Source organism: Microtus oregoni, unplaced genomic scaffold (genome assembly GCF_018167655.1).
Source record: "Microtus oregoni isolate MIOR12 unplaced genomic scaffold, Mior012 000016F_ref0000370, whole genome shotgun sequence".
NCBI classification, from domain to species: domain Eukaryota; kingdom Metazoa; phylum Chordata; class Mammalia; order Rodentia; family Cricetidae; genus Microtus; species Microtus oregoni.
The window spans coordinates 22,297,240-22,311,073 of NW_024543075.1; the positions used below are offsets into that span (position 1 = coordinate 22,297,240).

The window sequence follows — 13,834 nt, forward strand, 5'->3', positions numbered from 1 at the left end:
AGCCGTGAAATGCGGTGACTACGAGCTCTGGCTTTGGCATCTGCCAGTCCTGGTTCACACCCTAGTTATGAAGGATACTTGCTCTGAGACCTTGGGTTGGTTATTCACACTCTCTGTCTTCCCAAACAAAGTAGACATATAGCAGCTTCTCCTCCATATGGGAGAAGATGACGCATGCCAAGTCTGTGTGAATTCACAGAGCTTCATTGAGGTGCATGTGTGGTCAAGGACCTGCACCCACACTCAACTCTCCTTTCTCCCATTGCATAGCTTGAGAGTCCTAATCCCAAACAAGAACTTGCTGCTCTTTTTGTTTTAGCCTCCTATTGCCCTTTCGCAGACGCAAACGTTCTCAGGGTTAGAAGCGCCTTTCTTCTTCTGTGGATGTCACAGATTTTAGACTACGGGATACGTATTCCAAGACCGCCATTGAGAAAACAGAGACCCCCAACTGCCTTTATCTCCACCTGCCCTAGCGCCTATACACAGTTTGCATTTCTGCTTCCTTACCTGCCCACAAGAGCCTCTAATCATTGGAACCTTGTTTCCCTCATACCTGCCAAGTTTCCAGGAGCCCCTTGGGTACTAGCTTCTTTTCCTCTGAGGCACTGAAGACTCCGTCTGTACCTGAATCTTCCCGGACTCCACTGGCATCCTATTCCCTAACAGGAGCACCACTTACCCTCCAAGTAGTTAGAACACTTCGTATAGGGTTCCTACTGGGGTAGTAGTACCCAATGAGCTCTTGGCCGGGCCATGAAAGAATACCTGACATAAGCTGAACCAATCAGATTCTCTTTCCCATGAATTGGAACTCAGGGAATTTGCTGGATATGGATGAGGGGAGCCACACTTGCCACAAGCGGTAAGAAACACAGAAATAATAATAATAAAAAAAGCAGACAAATCTTCCCTCGGCTTACAAATTCTAGGTCCTTCCAAGGTCAAGCACATCTGTGCCTTTGTTTCTTTCCCATGAAGTCTTTCTTAGTGTCAATAATTGCTTTTGTTTATACGTGAGGTAACTAAGTGTGGGATAGAAGTGTTCTGTTTCATATAACCCAGTCATCTCTCATCAAAACCTTTGCCAGAACCTTCTTTAGCATTGCCCTCAGGCCCCATCACACCCTAGCCTGAATCACCATTGCCCCTTGGATGGTCTTCGGGTTCAATGGTCAAGACCGTCCCCATCTCTAGTTCTGCCCTCCTTTGTATTCTGGGTGATGCTTCTCCCAGCATGCCTTGCAGCTGAGTTATTGCTGGGCCATGGCAGCAAATTTGGGGAGGAAGTAACTTCTGTCCTTCAATGACTCATGAAATCTAATTCTATTTAAAAAAAAAATGAGAGAGGGAGAGAGAGAGGTGCATATGTTCAATTGAAAAGAAAACAGTTAAAATAGATGTTTTGCTGAAGAAATTTAACTGCTTGTGCCCACTGGCGGTTGGGAAATTACATGAATGTGCCTGGCTGACAATTGTCCCCGAGAAAAACTGCAAAAAGATGGGAGGAAATGAAGTTATTTTGTGCCCGTGCAGCAAGGGGCCCCAGCCCAGCTCTAATCACAAAACCAACTTCCACTTGGTGTTTGTTAGATTCACTTTACCGTCTCTTTTAATCCCCGTGTAATGGGCTCCCTTTATGAGATGATAAAACCCACATTCAGAGCTGTTAGTGACTTTCTAGGAGTCCTGTGACCGGCAATCACAGGCCCATAGCCACCTCCTTGGGGAATGCATCCTTTGCCCCATGTGTTTCTGGGCCAACTCACTGGAGCTGCTTTGCCTGAGACTGGCTCATCTAACGAGCAGTTTTCAAAAACTTAACTCTCTTCTAAAAGCTTTTGCATCTATTTTGCCATCTTGTGGCAATTTAAAAAAGTTTAAGAGACTGAGATGGCTCATAGGTTCTTACCTACGAGTGTCCTCGCTTTGCTGTGTAAACATGAGGACCCGAGTTCTAATCCTCGGCATCCATGTAAAATCTTGGGTGTGGCTGCATGTACCTGTAACCCCAACTCTGTGAGGTCTAGATATATTGCAATCATTGGCGCATGCTGACCTTGTCTCAGGGTAATAAGGGACAGAGCAGATCGACACGTGTCATGGTATTTGTGTGACTGTCTACATGGGTATGCATGCCTGTATATACCTGTGTGACTATAACACACATTCACATCAAATTTGAATTCCTTTTTAATAGATATTTCTGAAATATTGGGAACCCTCCCCTGAATCGAATCAATATTTTGATTTGACCATGCCTACTTCTGATTCTTCCCCGTGTGCATATTTAGACTGAATACATTTAGAATGCACCAAGTGAAATTTAATATTCTATATTCTCTACTTGCGTGGAAAATAATCACACATATTTCTGAAAAGTTTGAAAATGCAGCATAAGGGTACTTCTGATAGGGTTTCACTTTTCTAAACAACTTTTGAAAATAGTGAGCTTTGTGTCACTTCAGGAATGGCAAAAACTACCCTGGGTAGCATTGGATACGTTTCATTTCCATCTGTTTTGACCACTTTACAATTTTTTTAAGGCTTCTGTCATAAACCTTTAATTTTCTATCTCTCTAGGAAAAAAAAACTACCAAGTTCGCAGTATGCTACAATAAATTTGTTGTTCTTTTAAAGATAGCTGATTCATACAGGAATTCTGGGTCACAAAATACGACATGACAATCCACTCAGGCTCCTCTGGCCCTCCGGCTGCTCCTCAGACATAGGGGGTGTACTCCTGCCTGGGGCTTTCATGCACACTCTTCCAGTGCTCTGCCCCTGCTCTGCCCCCAGAGAGCCCTGACTGCTCTGGTCGCTGCTCAAATGTCAGCCTTTCCACCAAGACTTTCCTTGCTGATCCCATCAAAACCCATCATCGCACCGCACCAGTCCTCCTGACTCCAGCCTCTCCACTGCTGATGCTGTTTTCATTTTCCTGTCTCCCTGGTAGAACGGGAATTCCAAAGGAATGGGGACTTGGCCTTTTGTTCACTGTGTCCCGCATGGTGACACCACAGGCTCTTGGACACAACGGGTCCAACAAATACCTATCATTTGAAATGATTGGGCACCAGAACCATTTGCATGCCAGCCATGTGCTCTGACTTTCAGGGACGCTGCCTGCCCCAGCCCTGCTGCCCACCCTCAGCCTCCCTCCAAGGCCAAGGGCACAGTGGTGTGGGCACATGAACTGTGCCAGATGACCACCCCAGAGGACCTCCCAGAAACCTTTCTGCTCATCTAAGCCACAGTAGCAACAGCTGCAATGTTCCCCACACTTAGTCACTCCCAGGTAGAAAATCCTAGGTAACCGTTACCTAGAGTGGGGGTAACACCTCACAGTAGAAAGAACACGGAACACATTAGGAAACTCTGCCTCTAGTTCTGGGGTCCCCATTTGCCAATTATGCAGCCTGAATCACTTTAGTTTTCTTGGGGTCAATTTCCTTTGGGCAGAAAAGCAGACTATTATGAATCGTGGATCCAACAATATAAAGGGAAAATGTTTGGTGACTCAGAGCAGTAATGTGGAATTCAGGCATGAGGGGGGTGGACAGTAACGACGTCCAGACTTGGGGTTCTGGAGTCTTCTAGAATAACTCGAGGCTCTATGACTAACTAGTTGTGTGAAATCACACACGTTCCTTAACTTCTCCATCATCATTCCTATTGGTAGTATAACCTGCCATAAAAGGGGCTGGAAGGGTGTGGTGAGACACCACAAGACACAGATTAGGGCCCTTGTCACCGCCCACTGCTGCTTTGGGTCGTGTTTGTAACATGGTTACTGAGGTGGTTTGAATGAGAAGTGCCCCCCATAGGCTTGGTTGCCAGTTGGTGGCACTGTTTGGGGAAGCTTAGGTGTCACAGCCTTGCGGGAAGAAGTGCATCACTCGGGGGCGGGATTTAAGATTCAAAAGCCTGGTCAACTTTCAGTTTGCTCTTCCACTTCATGCTTGTGGTTGAGATATGAGCTCCTGGCTTCTTGTTCCAGTCACCGTGCCTGCCACTGGCTGCCATGCTCCCCCACCATCATAGACTCTTATCCCTCTGGAGTCAGAAGCCAAAATAACCCCTTTCTTCTATAAGCTGTCTTGGTCAAGGTGTTACACCACATCAATTGTCAAATACACCAACACAGACACTGGTAAGGTCACTAGGTGGCATCTTACAATGATATAGCTCAGCTTAAGTAGGAAGAAGTGGGGGCCTAGGGCTGTGTTTGTAGAGAAGGGCTCTGTGTCCTTCATCCTTATTATTTCAGCTGTGTTACAATACCCCTATTGTAACATCCGTGTGTGGCTGGGAGAAACATCTCTGAAGATTCATACCCCAGAGATGGGAAAACCAAGGGAGTGGAAACATGAGGTTTTACAGGGCAGGTGGGAGGTGACAGGCTGGGTTAGAGCTCAGGCCCAGACAGGGACATTTGTGTGTTGGGGATTCCAACCAAGGATTGTCAGGTAGAATGACAGCAAGGTCATCCCCACTCAAAAGGCTTCCTTGTGTATTAGTGTATATGTTAAGTGTGTTAGTACCACAGCTACTCTGCCTGGGTTCAGATCCTGGCCCTGACATGTCCTAGCTGTGTGGCCTCAGTTTCCCTGCTCCGTGAAATAGTTATGATAGTAGGATCCACCTAAGAGTTGCCAAGGAGCTTAAATTTGCAACCCCTATGCCACACATAAAGTGGGCATTATTAAATTTATTTTATGTGAAATTAAAATAGATGTACTTAGCTTTAAAAGCAAGGAAATGGGACTGGATAGATGGCTCAGCAGTTAAAAGCACTCTCTACTCTACTCGTCCAGAGGACCCAGGTCCAGTTCCCAGCACCCAACTGGGAGACTCACAACTGTCTGTACCTCTAGCTCCAAGGTCTTAGATACCCTCTTCTGGTCTCCTCAGTTGCCCACATGCACTTGGTTTACATGCACATACACAAGCATACACACACACACACAAACACACACACACACACACACACACAAGTTTTTAAAAGTCAGGCTGGTTATGATGACAGATGTCTTTAATCCCAGTACTCAGGAGGTAGAGACAGAGGATATCTTTGAATTGAAGTCCAGACTGGTCTACATAGAGAGTTCCAGGACAGACAAGACTACATAGAAGACCCTCTCTCAAAAAACAAAAAACAAAAATGAAAATAAAAAATAGTAATCATTTTTAAATAAAGAAAATAACATAAGTTGGGGCATTTTATACAATGAGAAGACGCACAGAACACAGATGATATGTCTGGGTGTCAGTCTGAACACAGACGATATGGTCAGGTGTCTGTCTGAACACGGCTGAAATGATCAGATGTCTGTCTGAACACAGATGATATGCCTGGGTGTCTGTCTGAACACGGCTGAGATGATCGGATGTCTGTCTGAACATGGTTGAGATGACTGGGTGTCTTCTACTCTCTCAGCTGGCTTCACCAGGCCTTTTTGCTTAGAGCAATGGGTTTCTCTAAGCATCCCCACCTCACCCCCGAAAAAAACAAAACATAGCCCCTAGAGCTGGATTAACTATTTCATCTCATTGTTAACTGGTGAGAAAGTTGTCTGCTGAATCCCTTGGCTTTCCAGAGTGGGAGACATCCTGGAAGGAGTCATAGAACTTCTCCCAACTGGGACAATATTCCACAGACTCTCACAGTTCCCAGTCCTTCTCCCTGGCATGGGACATCTCTTGGAGGAAAACCTAGTGCTTAGTACTCTTGCCACAAGGATGCTCCTGGAACAGCACAGGTCGAGGAGACCACTGTATCATCAAAAAATTACCCCCAAATCCACTCCACATTGCCGTTTTCAAAACAGTTCATGGCTAATGAAGATGCTATCCTTTAATGAATATTAGCCACAAGTGACTCATTTCTCCCCATCCCGACATACCCAACTGACACGGCGACCACGGCTCCAGGCTCGCTACTGGTCTGTTTAGCAGGCAGTTTGTCATTAACACACTGATGTCCATGAGTCGGTTTGGGAACCAATCATGGAAAAGGAGGAGGGAAGCCTCAGGGTTTATGTCCTGACTCTCTTAGCATCTGGACCCCTTCTGGACTAAATTCCCCACAGTAACATTACAGATATTTGACTTCTTTTGTAACTGTTGTTGTAATCGTTGCCAAGTACCCACACAATATAAATTATCATTCGCTTACAGTTTTATTTACAGTGACTCTCACTTTTTCTTGAAAGTTAACTTTAAAAGCAAGATTTAGCTCCCCCCGCCCCGCCACTTCGAGCACAGTCATGAACCAATTCACCAATTCAGGATAATTCCTGAAGCCTAAAAAAGGGAAGAAAGGAAGCATCAGTTCTGTCTTTTCTGTATGAACCGGATCACCAGGGAACAAGTGAGGGGAAGCTGCTTTCTGCAGAAGCATTGTAGCTAGCAAACACAAAGCAGACATTCCCATCTTATAACCTCCAATGAGCGAATGGATTTAATGCTGAGCATCGGTCAGGCCAACATCACCAAGATCCTTGAGCATTGCCTGTCGTGATGACAGATGGCGTCCAGAACCTAGGACCACCTACAGATTTACTTAGGGATGGAAACTGAGTCTGACCAATCCTCTAGACCCAGCTGCCAATTTGCAAAAAAAGCAGGGGACAGAGAAGCATGCAGAGGTGCCATGAGACTGCAGTAAGCAAACCCCAGACTGAAAACATTTCAGACCAAATAGCCCGGAATTTTCAGCAAATCAAAGAATGTGACCGAAGGGCTTTTAGACTCACTAGATTAGCAACAGAAAGTACACCAAATTAGATGCAGAATACAACAGGTACAACAACATCCATCCCATCTCACCTAGAGGGTGAGATTTAAAATCTGTGTAGGTTGAAAGCTGGAGGGCACAAGAGAATCCTAATCCTACAGAAACCCTGAAAGCATCTTGAAGTCTCAAGGCCATTGGCCCCCCAGAACCACATCTGCAGGAATGAACTCTTAATTTGCACTTGTCTTCTGGCGTCTTCTCCTGGGCAATAGAGACCAGTATCTAACAGGACCAGGGAAGGTAAGGACCCACTGAAGTGACATCTTGCTCTTGCAGGGGCAAAAGCAGAGAAGGCATGAATGTTCCTAACTCATCCTGGCAGTCATGTTCTGAGCTCACCAGCTCTTGCCTATGACCCTGTGCCCAGCCTCAGATGCACTTTTAGGACAGTGAAGGTCCCAGAACCTGCAGAGATGTACACATGCTCCTCCAAAGAACTGGGATGGCTGACTGTAACTATCTAGAGTTCATCTCCCCAACTCACCCTTTAATGTTAGAAAAGGCTTGGCTTGTCTAGTTATAAAACTATTTGACTGAGTTGGCTCAGCATCTACCCTGGGGGACAGCATTCAGGAGCAACCATGAGAATTGTCAGCTGACTTCTGTGGGGCCAGCATCCTTCAGCTTCCACAAGGCAAACTGCTTGGGTATCACCAAGGACCCAGTATCTCCTTGGGATGGCTACTGCTAAGATAGCATTACTAGCCAAAGCCTATGGAAACCCTGAAGTGTCTTCCCAGAGCACTGGACCAGTTGCCTACCATGGTCTGGAAGCAGGAGTGGAGCTGAGTCAGGAAGGGCGGCTTCCCAGGCAGGGCCAGCACCCGCTTCTCCACCATCGTGCACTCCACATCATCATCTTGGATCACCACGTCTTTCTTCAGGATCTTCACGGCATAGAGCTCATCTGTACCTTTCCGCTCTGAGAGCATGACCTGCGAAAGACAGCCATACATCAATACCATTAAGAGATGCCTTGGGGGACAACTGTGGGTACCCAGAATCCAGGAAAACCCTTCCCAGCTTTGGACAGACATGCATACCCCTTTGTAGCTTCCTCACACTTTGAGTCCTATCAATGGAAGATGTTTCTAGGAAAGATGAACGTGTATTGAACGACCCTTTGGGATATCCATCAATAACAATGCCATTCAACATGGCTGGAATGATAATCACCCCCTCAGAAGTAACTATCTAGACAGTTTCACTGCCTGTTTTATCCACTGGTATAACTTTAAATCTTCAAAAGTACCAGACATGTAGTAGATGATCAGTAAATACTAAAAACACAAGAATCAATGAATGATTTATCAACTTGGTAAAACCAGATTTGAGTTGATACGCCATGCTTTGTTGATACCTAGGGGAGGCCGGTACCTTTCTAAACAGAAACAGAAAAGGAGTAGATTGGAGGTGGGGTAGGGGAGAGAATAGGAATAGAGGAGGGAGGGGAAACTGTAGTTGGGATGTAAAATTAAGAAACAAATTAAATAAATAAATAACCTGGGTTGGAGACACCTACTCCTTTATTCCCTCAGTGTGCCCTGTTCTGCACGAGCCTGCTGGGATGCAGCAAGAAGCAAGCACATTCCTTGACCCTGAACTCAGGGAGGAAGAGAGATCAGACAACTGCTATAGGAATAGTCAATGCACTGTTTCAACAGCCTCACCTGCAGTCTTGGGGTGTCTGCCTACAAGCTGTGGTCAGAAGCAGGGTCAGAAAACATGAGGGCTTATGGACACAATGTTATTTTCATTATGTTGCTATTATCCTTGGTCTTGGCCACGTCAGAGGAATTATGTCCGGTGTGTGATAGTCTCGAGGAGATTCTTAGGAAACAACGACTTGGACCATATTCCAAGGAGACATGCTCTGTCAGGGAAGGCCTCCCTAAGGAAGAAATGATCTCACTGGCATATTTGCTAAAGGTGTTATGGTATTGCTTTGTAAGCAACATTCATTAGTACCATATATTTTTGAGGACTTACCAATGTATCAAGCAATTATTGGTTTTCATTTGTTATTTCTTATTTACTTTGCTTAAGATTCTAGGAAGCAGACACTGCTATGAACCTGAGAAGAAACTGGCATAGAAGGCTAAGGAGCCTGCCAGGGTAGCACTCAGAGCAAGGGCAGGATTTAAACTCAGGCTTACATGGTCAAAGTTCCTGTTGCTATTCGTTCATTATTATGAGTGTCGTGTGCAGGTGCTCATGTGCCCCAGCACACATGTGGAGGTCAGACGATGCCTCTCAGGAGCTGGTTTCCCTTCTGCAAGGGGTCTGGATACCAAGCTGACATTGTCAGGTTTGCCTAGCAAACACTTTACCCATGCAGCTGTCTTGCTGACCCAAATTTCCTATCTTTAAATGTTTCAGAAAAAGCCTCAAAGAAGTTAAGAGGTTAAGACTACATCTCCCAACACAGGTGAAACAAGAGAATGCAGCAGAGACATGAGGTTAGATGGAACAGGGATGGGCACCCAGAAACTTATAGATAGGTCAGCATACCCACTCAGCTCTTGTCCTAACAGAAAACAGTCAACCAGACTCAGTCATGGAAGCTTCCAGATTCCTGCATCCGCACACTAAAGCTCTCAGACAGAGCTCAACGGCTTTCTTGAGCTCACCCAGCCTCTTGCTTCTACTCTCTTCTCTCGCCTTGCAATCAATGGTGTTCAGGGTGCTATAGATGTGGGGCTATGTAGGGTGCTTTAGGAAGACTTCTGGCACACGGGTCTACAGTGGGCCTGTTCTCTGCCTCTGTCTCCAACAGAGCTACCCTTCTCAGTGGATGGCACCTATGTGGCACTGTCTCAGCCCTCAGAATAGCCACTGGCTTAGGTGGCAATCTAGCTATAGGGTCAGGATGTCCCTTCGTATACTTCCCATCCCTGTCTGTTCTTTACACGCTACTCACGCTCCCAGCCCTTGCCGAGGCAGGGATGATGACCAAAGGAAACCAATGTCCCAAGGCAGAGAATCAGGAGGAGGAATTTCCTGCTCTCTGGTTGCAGAGAAAGCTGGGATGGAAGAGTACAGGGAACAGCAAGGTGATCTGGATTGGATGCAAGTGAGGAGAGGACCAGGGATGGGAGGAGAGCCTACACCTGAGAGGTTAAAAGGTCCTGTTACACTCAGACCTTCATTTACATTCTCCCAAGACCCTCCCATCTGTCCTTAGTGGAGGAGCAGGGAGTGACAGCATCCAGGACGGTGGGATGACGACATAAGTAAGCCACCTCACCTGTCCTCATGTGCCTTTTCCACATTATCCTCAATACCTAAACTGACATTTACTAACTGTTTTTTAAGATTCCAGTCACTGCCTGGCATGTCCCAGGCATTTAGGTAATGCTTACATGGGAAGCAAAGGCAGCAAAAGTAAAATTTCAAATAATTAGTCAGAGCTAGCAATGGCCATGGCCACATTCCCCTGTGTTCCTGAAGTGAAAATAAATCTCTTATTAATTGCGTTCGAGGAGCTTTCAGAAATTTCAATACCGGCACAGAGGACGTGGGTTGTTTGCCCAGCTGTCCTTGCATCTCCAGGGTGAGGATTCCATGCAGAGTGAAAGGATGTGTTGAAGTAACGTTCTTATCAAATTCCGAACCACATCTGTTACCCAAGAATCTTCAGGGAGGGATGCGATAAATAGCAGAGCTTCGGTGACAGCAAATAAAACAGAGAAAAGCAGCCCAAGGACTCCCTGATGGGAAGCTTGTGGTGGTGAACTTTGCTGCCGGATCCCAAAGGTGAGGTGTGCCCAGCATCCTGGACTCTGGCCACAGACTGGGTAGTGCTTTGCAAATGGTGAATATGTGAATTTGAGAATTAGAATGCCCGGAATACATCCAAGGTTGGCCATAACGTAGCTGTGGGACACTGGGAAATCCACTTAGCTTTTCTGAACCTCAGTTTCCTAATCTGTCAAATGGACTTGCCAAAACCCCTCAGCTGGTGGTCTAGGGAACCATACAGGGCACGGTGTGTATAAAGTGAAACTTGACTCGGCACTGTTTGGCAAATACTTAACACCCGGCACTGGACTGTCTCCCAAAGTGGGCACAGCAAAGAATAAAGAACAAGGTGGCTTCGAACAACAGAAATATGTCCTCTCAGAGTTCTGGAGGGTAGCAGTCCAAAATCAAGACGTTGGCAGGGTCAGATGCTGGTGAGGGCTAAGGAGGAATAATTTATTCTATGCTTCTCCCAGCTTCTGACGGTTGCCAGCAATCCTTAGCACTGCTTGGCTTATAGACACAGGGATTGCTCCAACTCCACCCCTTTCTTCATGCTGTGTCCCTCCCTGTTGTCCTGTGTATGTGTCCAAATGTTCTTACAAGGACACATTCCATTAGAGCCCACTCTAGTCCAGAGCAACTCAATTTAACTCAATGACGTCTGTAAAGACCTTATGCCTGAGGAAGGCCAGGGTTAAAATTTGAGGTTGCATTTTTTTCCTTTTTTTTTTTTTTTTAGGAAAGTGAGAAGGACAGTGGATAGGATTTGACAATTCTGTCATCTTTCCTGAGAAAAGCCCAGGGTGTGGTTAGTCCTTGATCCAAGCTCCCATGATCGCTTCTGACCAGCTCTGCTTCCACTCTTCTTATTCCTGAACCCCACATACACAGCGCTCCACACAACAAATGATGCTTGAACAACTCAAGGCAGCTCATAGCACTCCACTTTCTGGAGACCCCCTTCTGTCTTCCAATAGCAGGTAGAACGAAATACCCTTCTCCCCAGGCGTTCAAGCATCTGCTCTCTGACCTCCTGATGGCTGGTCACACTCTGCAGGGACCCCAGCAGGGTCCGGACTGCCTACCTTGTTTAAGCATGCAGGGCTCTTGTCACAGACACCACTTCGTCTCACTCCACAGCTCTTTCCTTTTGTGTGTGTACATACGTGCACATGCACGGTGTAAGCACGTGGGTGCATGTAGGTGTGTTCGCCCATGAGTATACTTGTGGACACCAGAGGCTGCCTGCCTCAGGGATCTTCCCCCACTTGTTCCCCACCTTATTTTTTGAGTCAGGGTCTTTCACACCTTTGGCCTCATTTACTGGATGCTGAGCCCTAGCGATCCAAGCTCTAGGGATCTGCCTGTGTACACCTTCACTGCCTGCCCTATGCTGAGATTCCAGATATTTTGCCGTAGCTCCTATGTCTAACATCCAGTCCATGGTCAACAATGAACCAATATTTGTTCGCAAAGTGAATTAACAGATCTGAGTGAGGAAAAGCAGCCACAGCTCCCTAGATCTAGGTCACCGTATCTGGTTTCTCTGAGCTTCAAGTGCTTAGAAGTTGGTGTTATTTAATGTGTGTATATGACTTCACTCAACCCATATTTCCCAAGGAACCTGATAAAGTATTCAAGATTATATAACACAAACAAGTGAATTGTATGACCCACAAACTATACCTCAAGACAGATGGTTAAAAGTGATTACACATTATATGGTCAATACTTATGTCTGTGTATTTGTATATAGGTACATGTGTCTATAGTAGATACTTTAATGCATGATTTTGTCTTCCTTTTCTCTTCCCACTCTCCTCTCTCCTCTTTACCTCTTTCCATTTTTCTTTTCTCTCTTCCTCCTCTCTTTTTCCTATAAGCCAACACAACCAGCAACATACACGATGTAATAATGTTGATATTTTCTATAGGGAAAGTGACTTGGTTTTCTAGCAGAGAGACAAGCTCCTCCTGGAACTTAGGTCTGATGACAATTCCTTACTTGTGCAGACATTTGCATAGCAAAGCTATAGTGGATGGTGTTCCTAATATCATGCCTGCAACAGGTCAGAAGAGGAGGAGGAGAGAGCAGCACACGGTAACTTTGTCAATGTGACCAAAACCAGAATCTCTTGGGAAGAGTCTCGGTGAAGGATTGTCTACATTGGCTTGGCCCATGCACATGCCTGTGGGATATTGTCTTAATTTAATTAAATGCTATGGTAAGACACAGTCCAATGCGGGCAGCACTATTCCCTAGGTAGGAGTACCTGACCTGTCTAAGAATAGGAAAATACAGCTGAGCACAAGCAAGCAAGCAAGCAAGCATGCCTGCAGGGTTTCTCTCTCCTCTAGACTGTGGATGTCATGTGAGCAACTTTCAAGTTTCTGCTGCTGACTTCCCTGCAGTGGTGAACTGTAACCTGGAACTGTGAGTTCAATGGTTTTAACTGTTCTCCCCTAAGTTTCAACACAAGTGACAGTAAAGCATCCTTTATAACCAAAGACCTGGAGTAGAAGGAAACCTCTGCCAGTCGGGAGCTCTTTCAACCTGATAGACGTGGGATAAGGCACAGACCAGAGCCCAGGATTCATAGAGTCAGGATGGAGACTCAGTGGAGGAGGATCACAGACAGTGAAAGCTCACAGTGCTGCTGACTTCATCATGTTTTGTGAGTTTTTTATTTGTGAGGCCTTCCTATTCCCAGTCTCACTCAGCAAGAAGATGTCTCGTGTGTTCTACATTATCCTGAAGTTTCCGAATTCTGACCCTCCAAGGCATATTCCTTCGGCTTGATTTTTGGATAGAGTTTTCTGAGTGGATGTGTAAACATGCATATATGGTTCAAGTTATATATGGTATGGTGGTCACACCAGCTTAATATGAATTCATGTGGCTCAAGAACATCAGAATGTTTGCACCTAAAATCAAGGAGGAAGTCTGCAGTCTCGAAGTGATTTGGGGCCTTTAACAGCTTATTTAGAGAAGGCAACCAAACAGACTTTGCACACTGGAGGAGTATCTCAGAGAAACACTGAAAAGTGGTGCCGCGGGGAAAGTGTGTGCACTGGAAGTGGGTGTGGACCCGGGTGGGACAGGATCATTTCTTCCATGAAATCTCCAAGTCTGCTCAACAAAGCAGTGATGACCGCCATGCACAGCAAGTTGGGAGACATAAGTCCTTCATTCTGTGATTCTTGTGCAAAGGCTTCTGCAAGTGAAAAATCTTAGTCAGGCATGGCGGTGCACACCTGTAATCCCTGGACTAGTGAGGCCGAAGCAGGAAG

General features: G+C 45.9%; 1 protein-coding gene across 2 annotated transcripts in view; it reads right to left on the reverse strand.

Annotated features, from left to right (window-relative positions):
• The window catches only part of Prkcb (protein kinase C beta), a 341,534-nt gene that overhangs the window by 60,469 nt on the left and 267,231 nt on the right, over window positions 1-13,834 (reverse strand). For both annotated transcript variants that reach the window (XR_005975798.1, XM_041667187.1), the window contains exon 10: window positions 7,561-7,734. Coding sequence is in view for 1 of the 2 variants with exons in the window: in XM_041667187.1 (XP_041523121.1) it covers window positions 7,561-7,734 (174 nt within the window). In the remaining variant the exon portion in view is untranslated. The remainder of the gene's footprint in view (window positions 1-7,560; window positions 7,735-13,834) is intronic.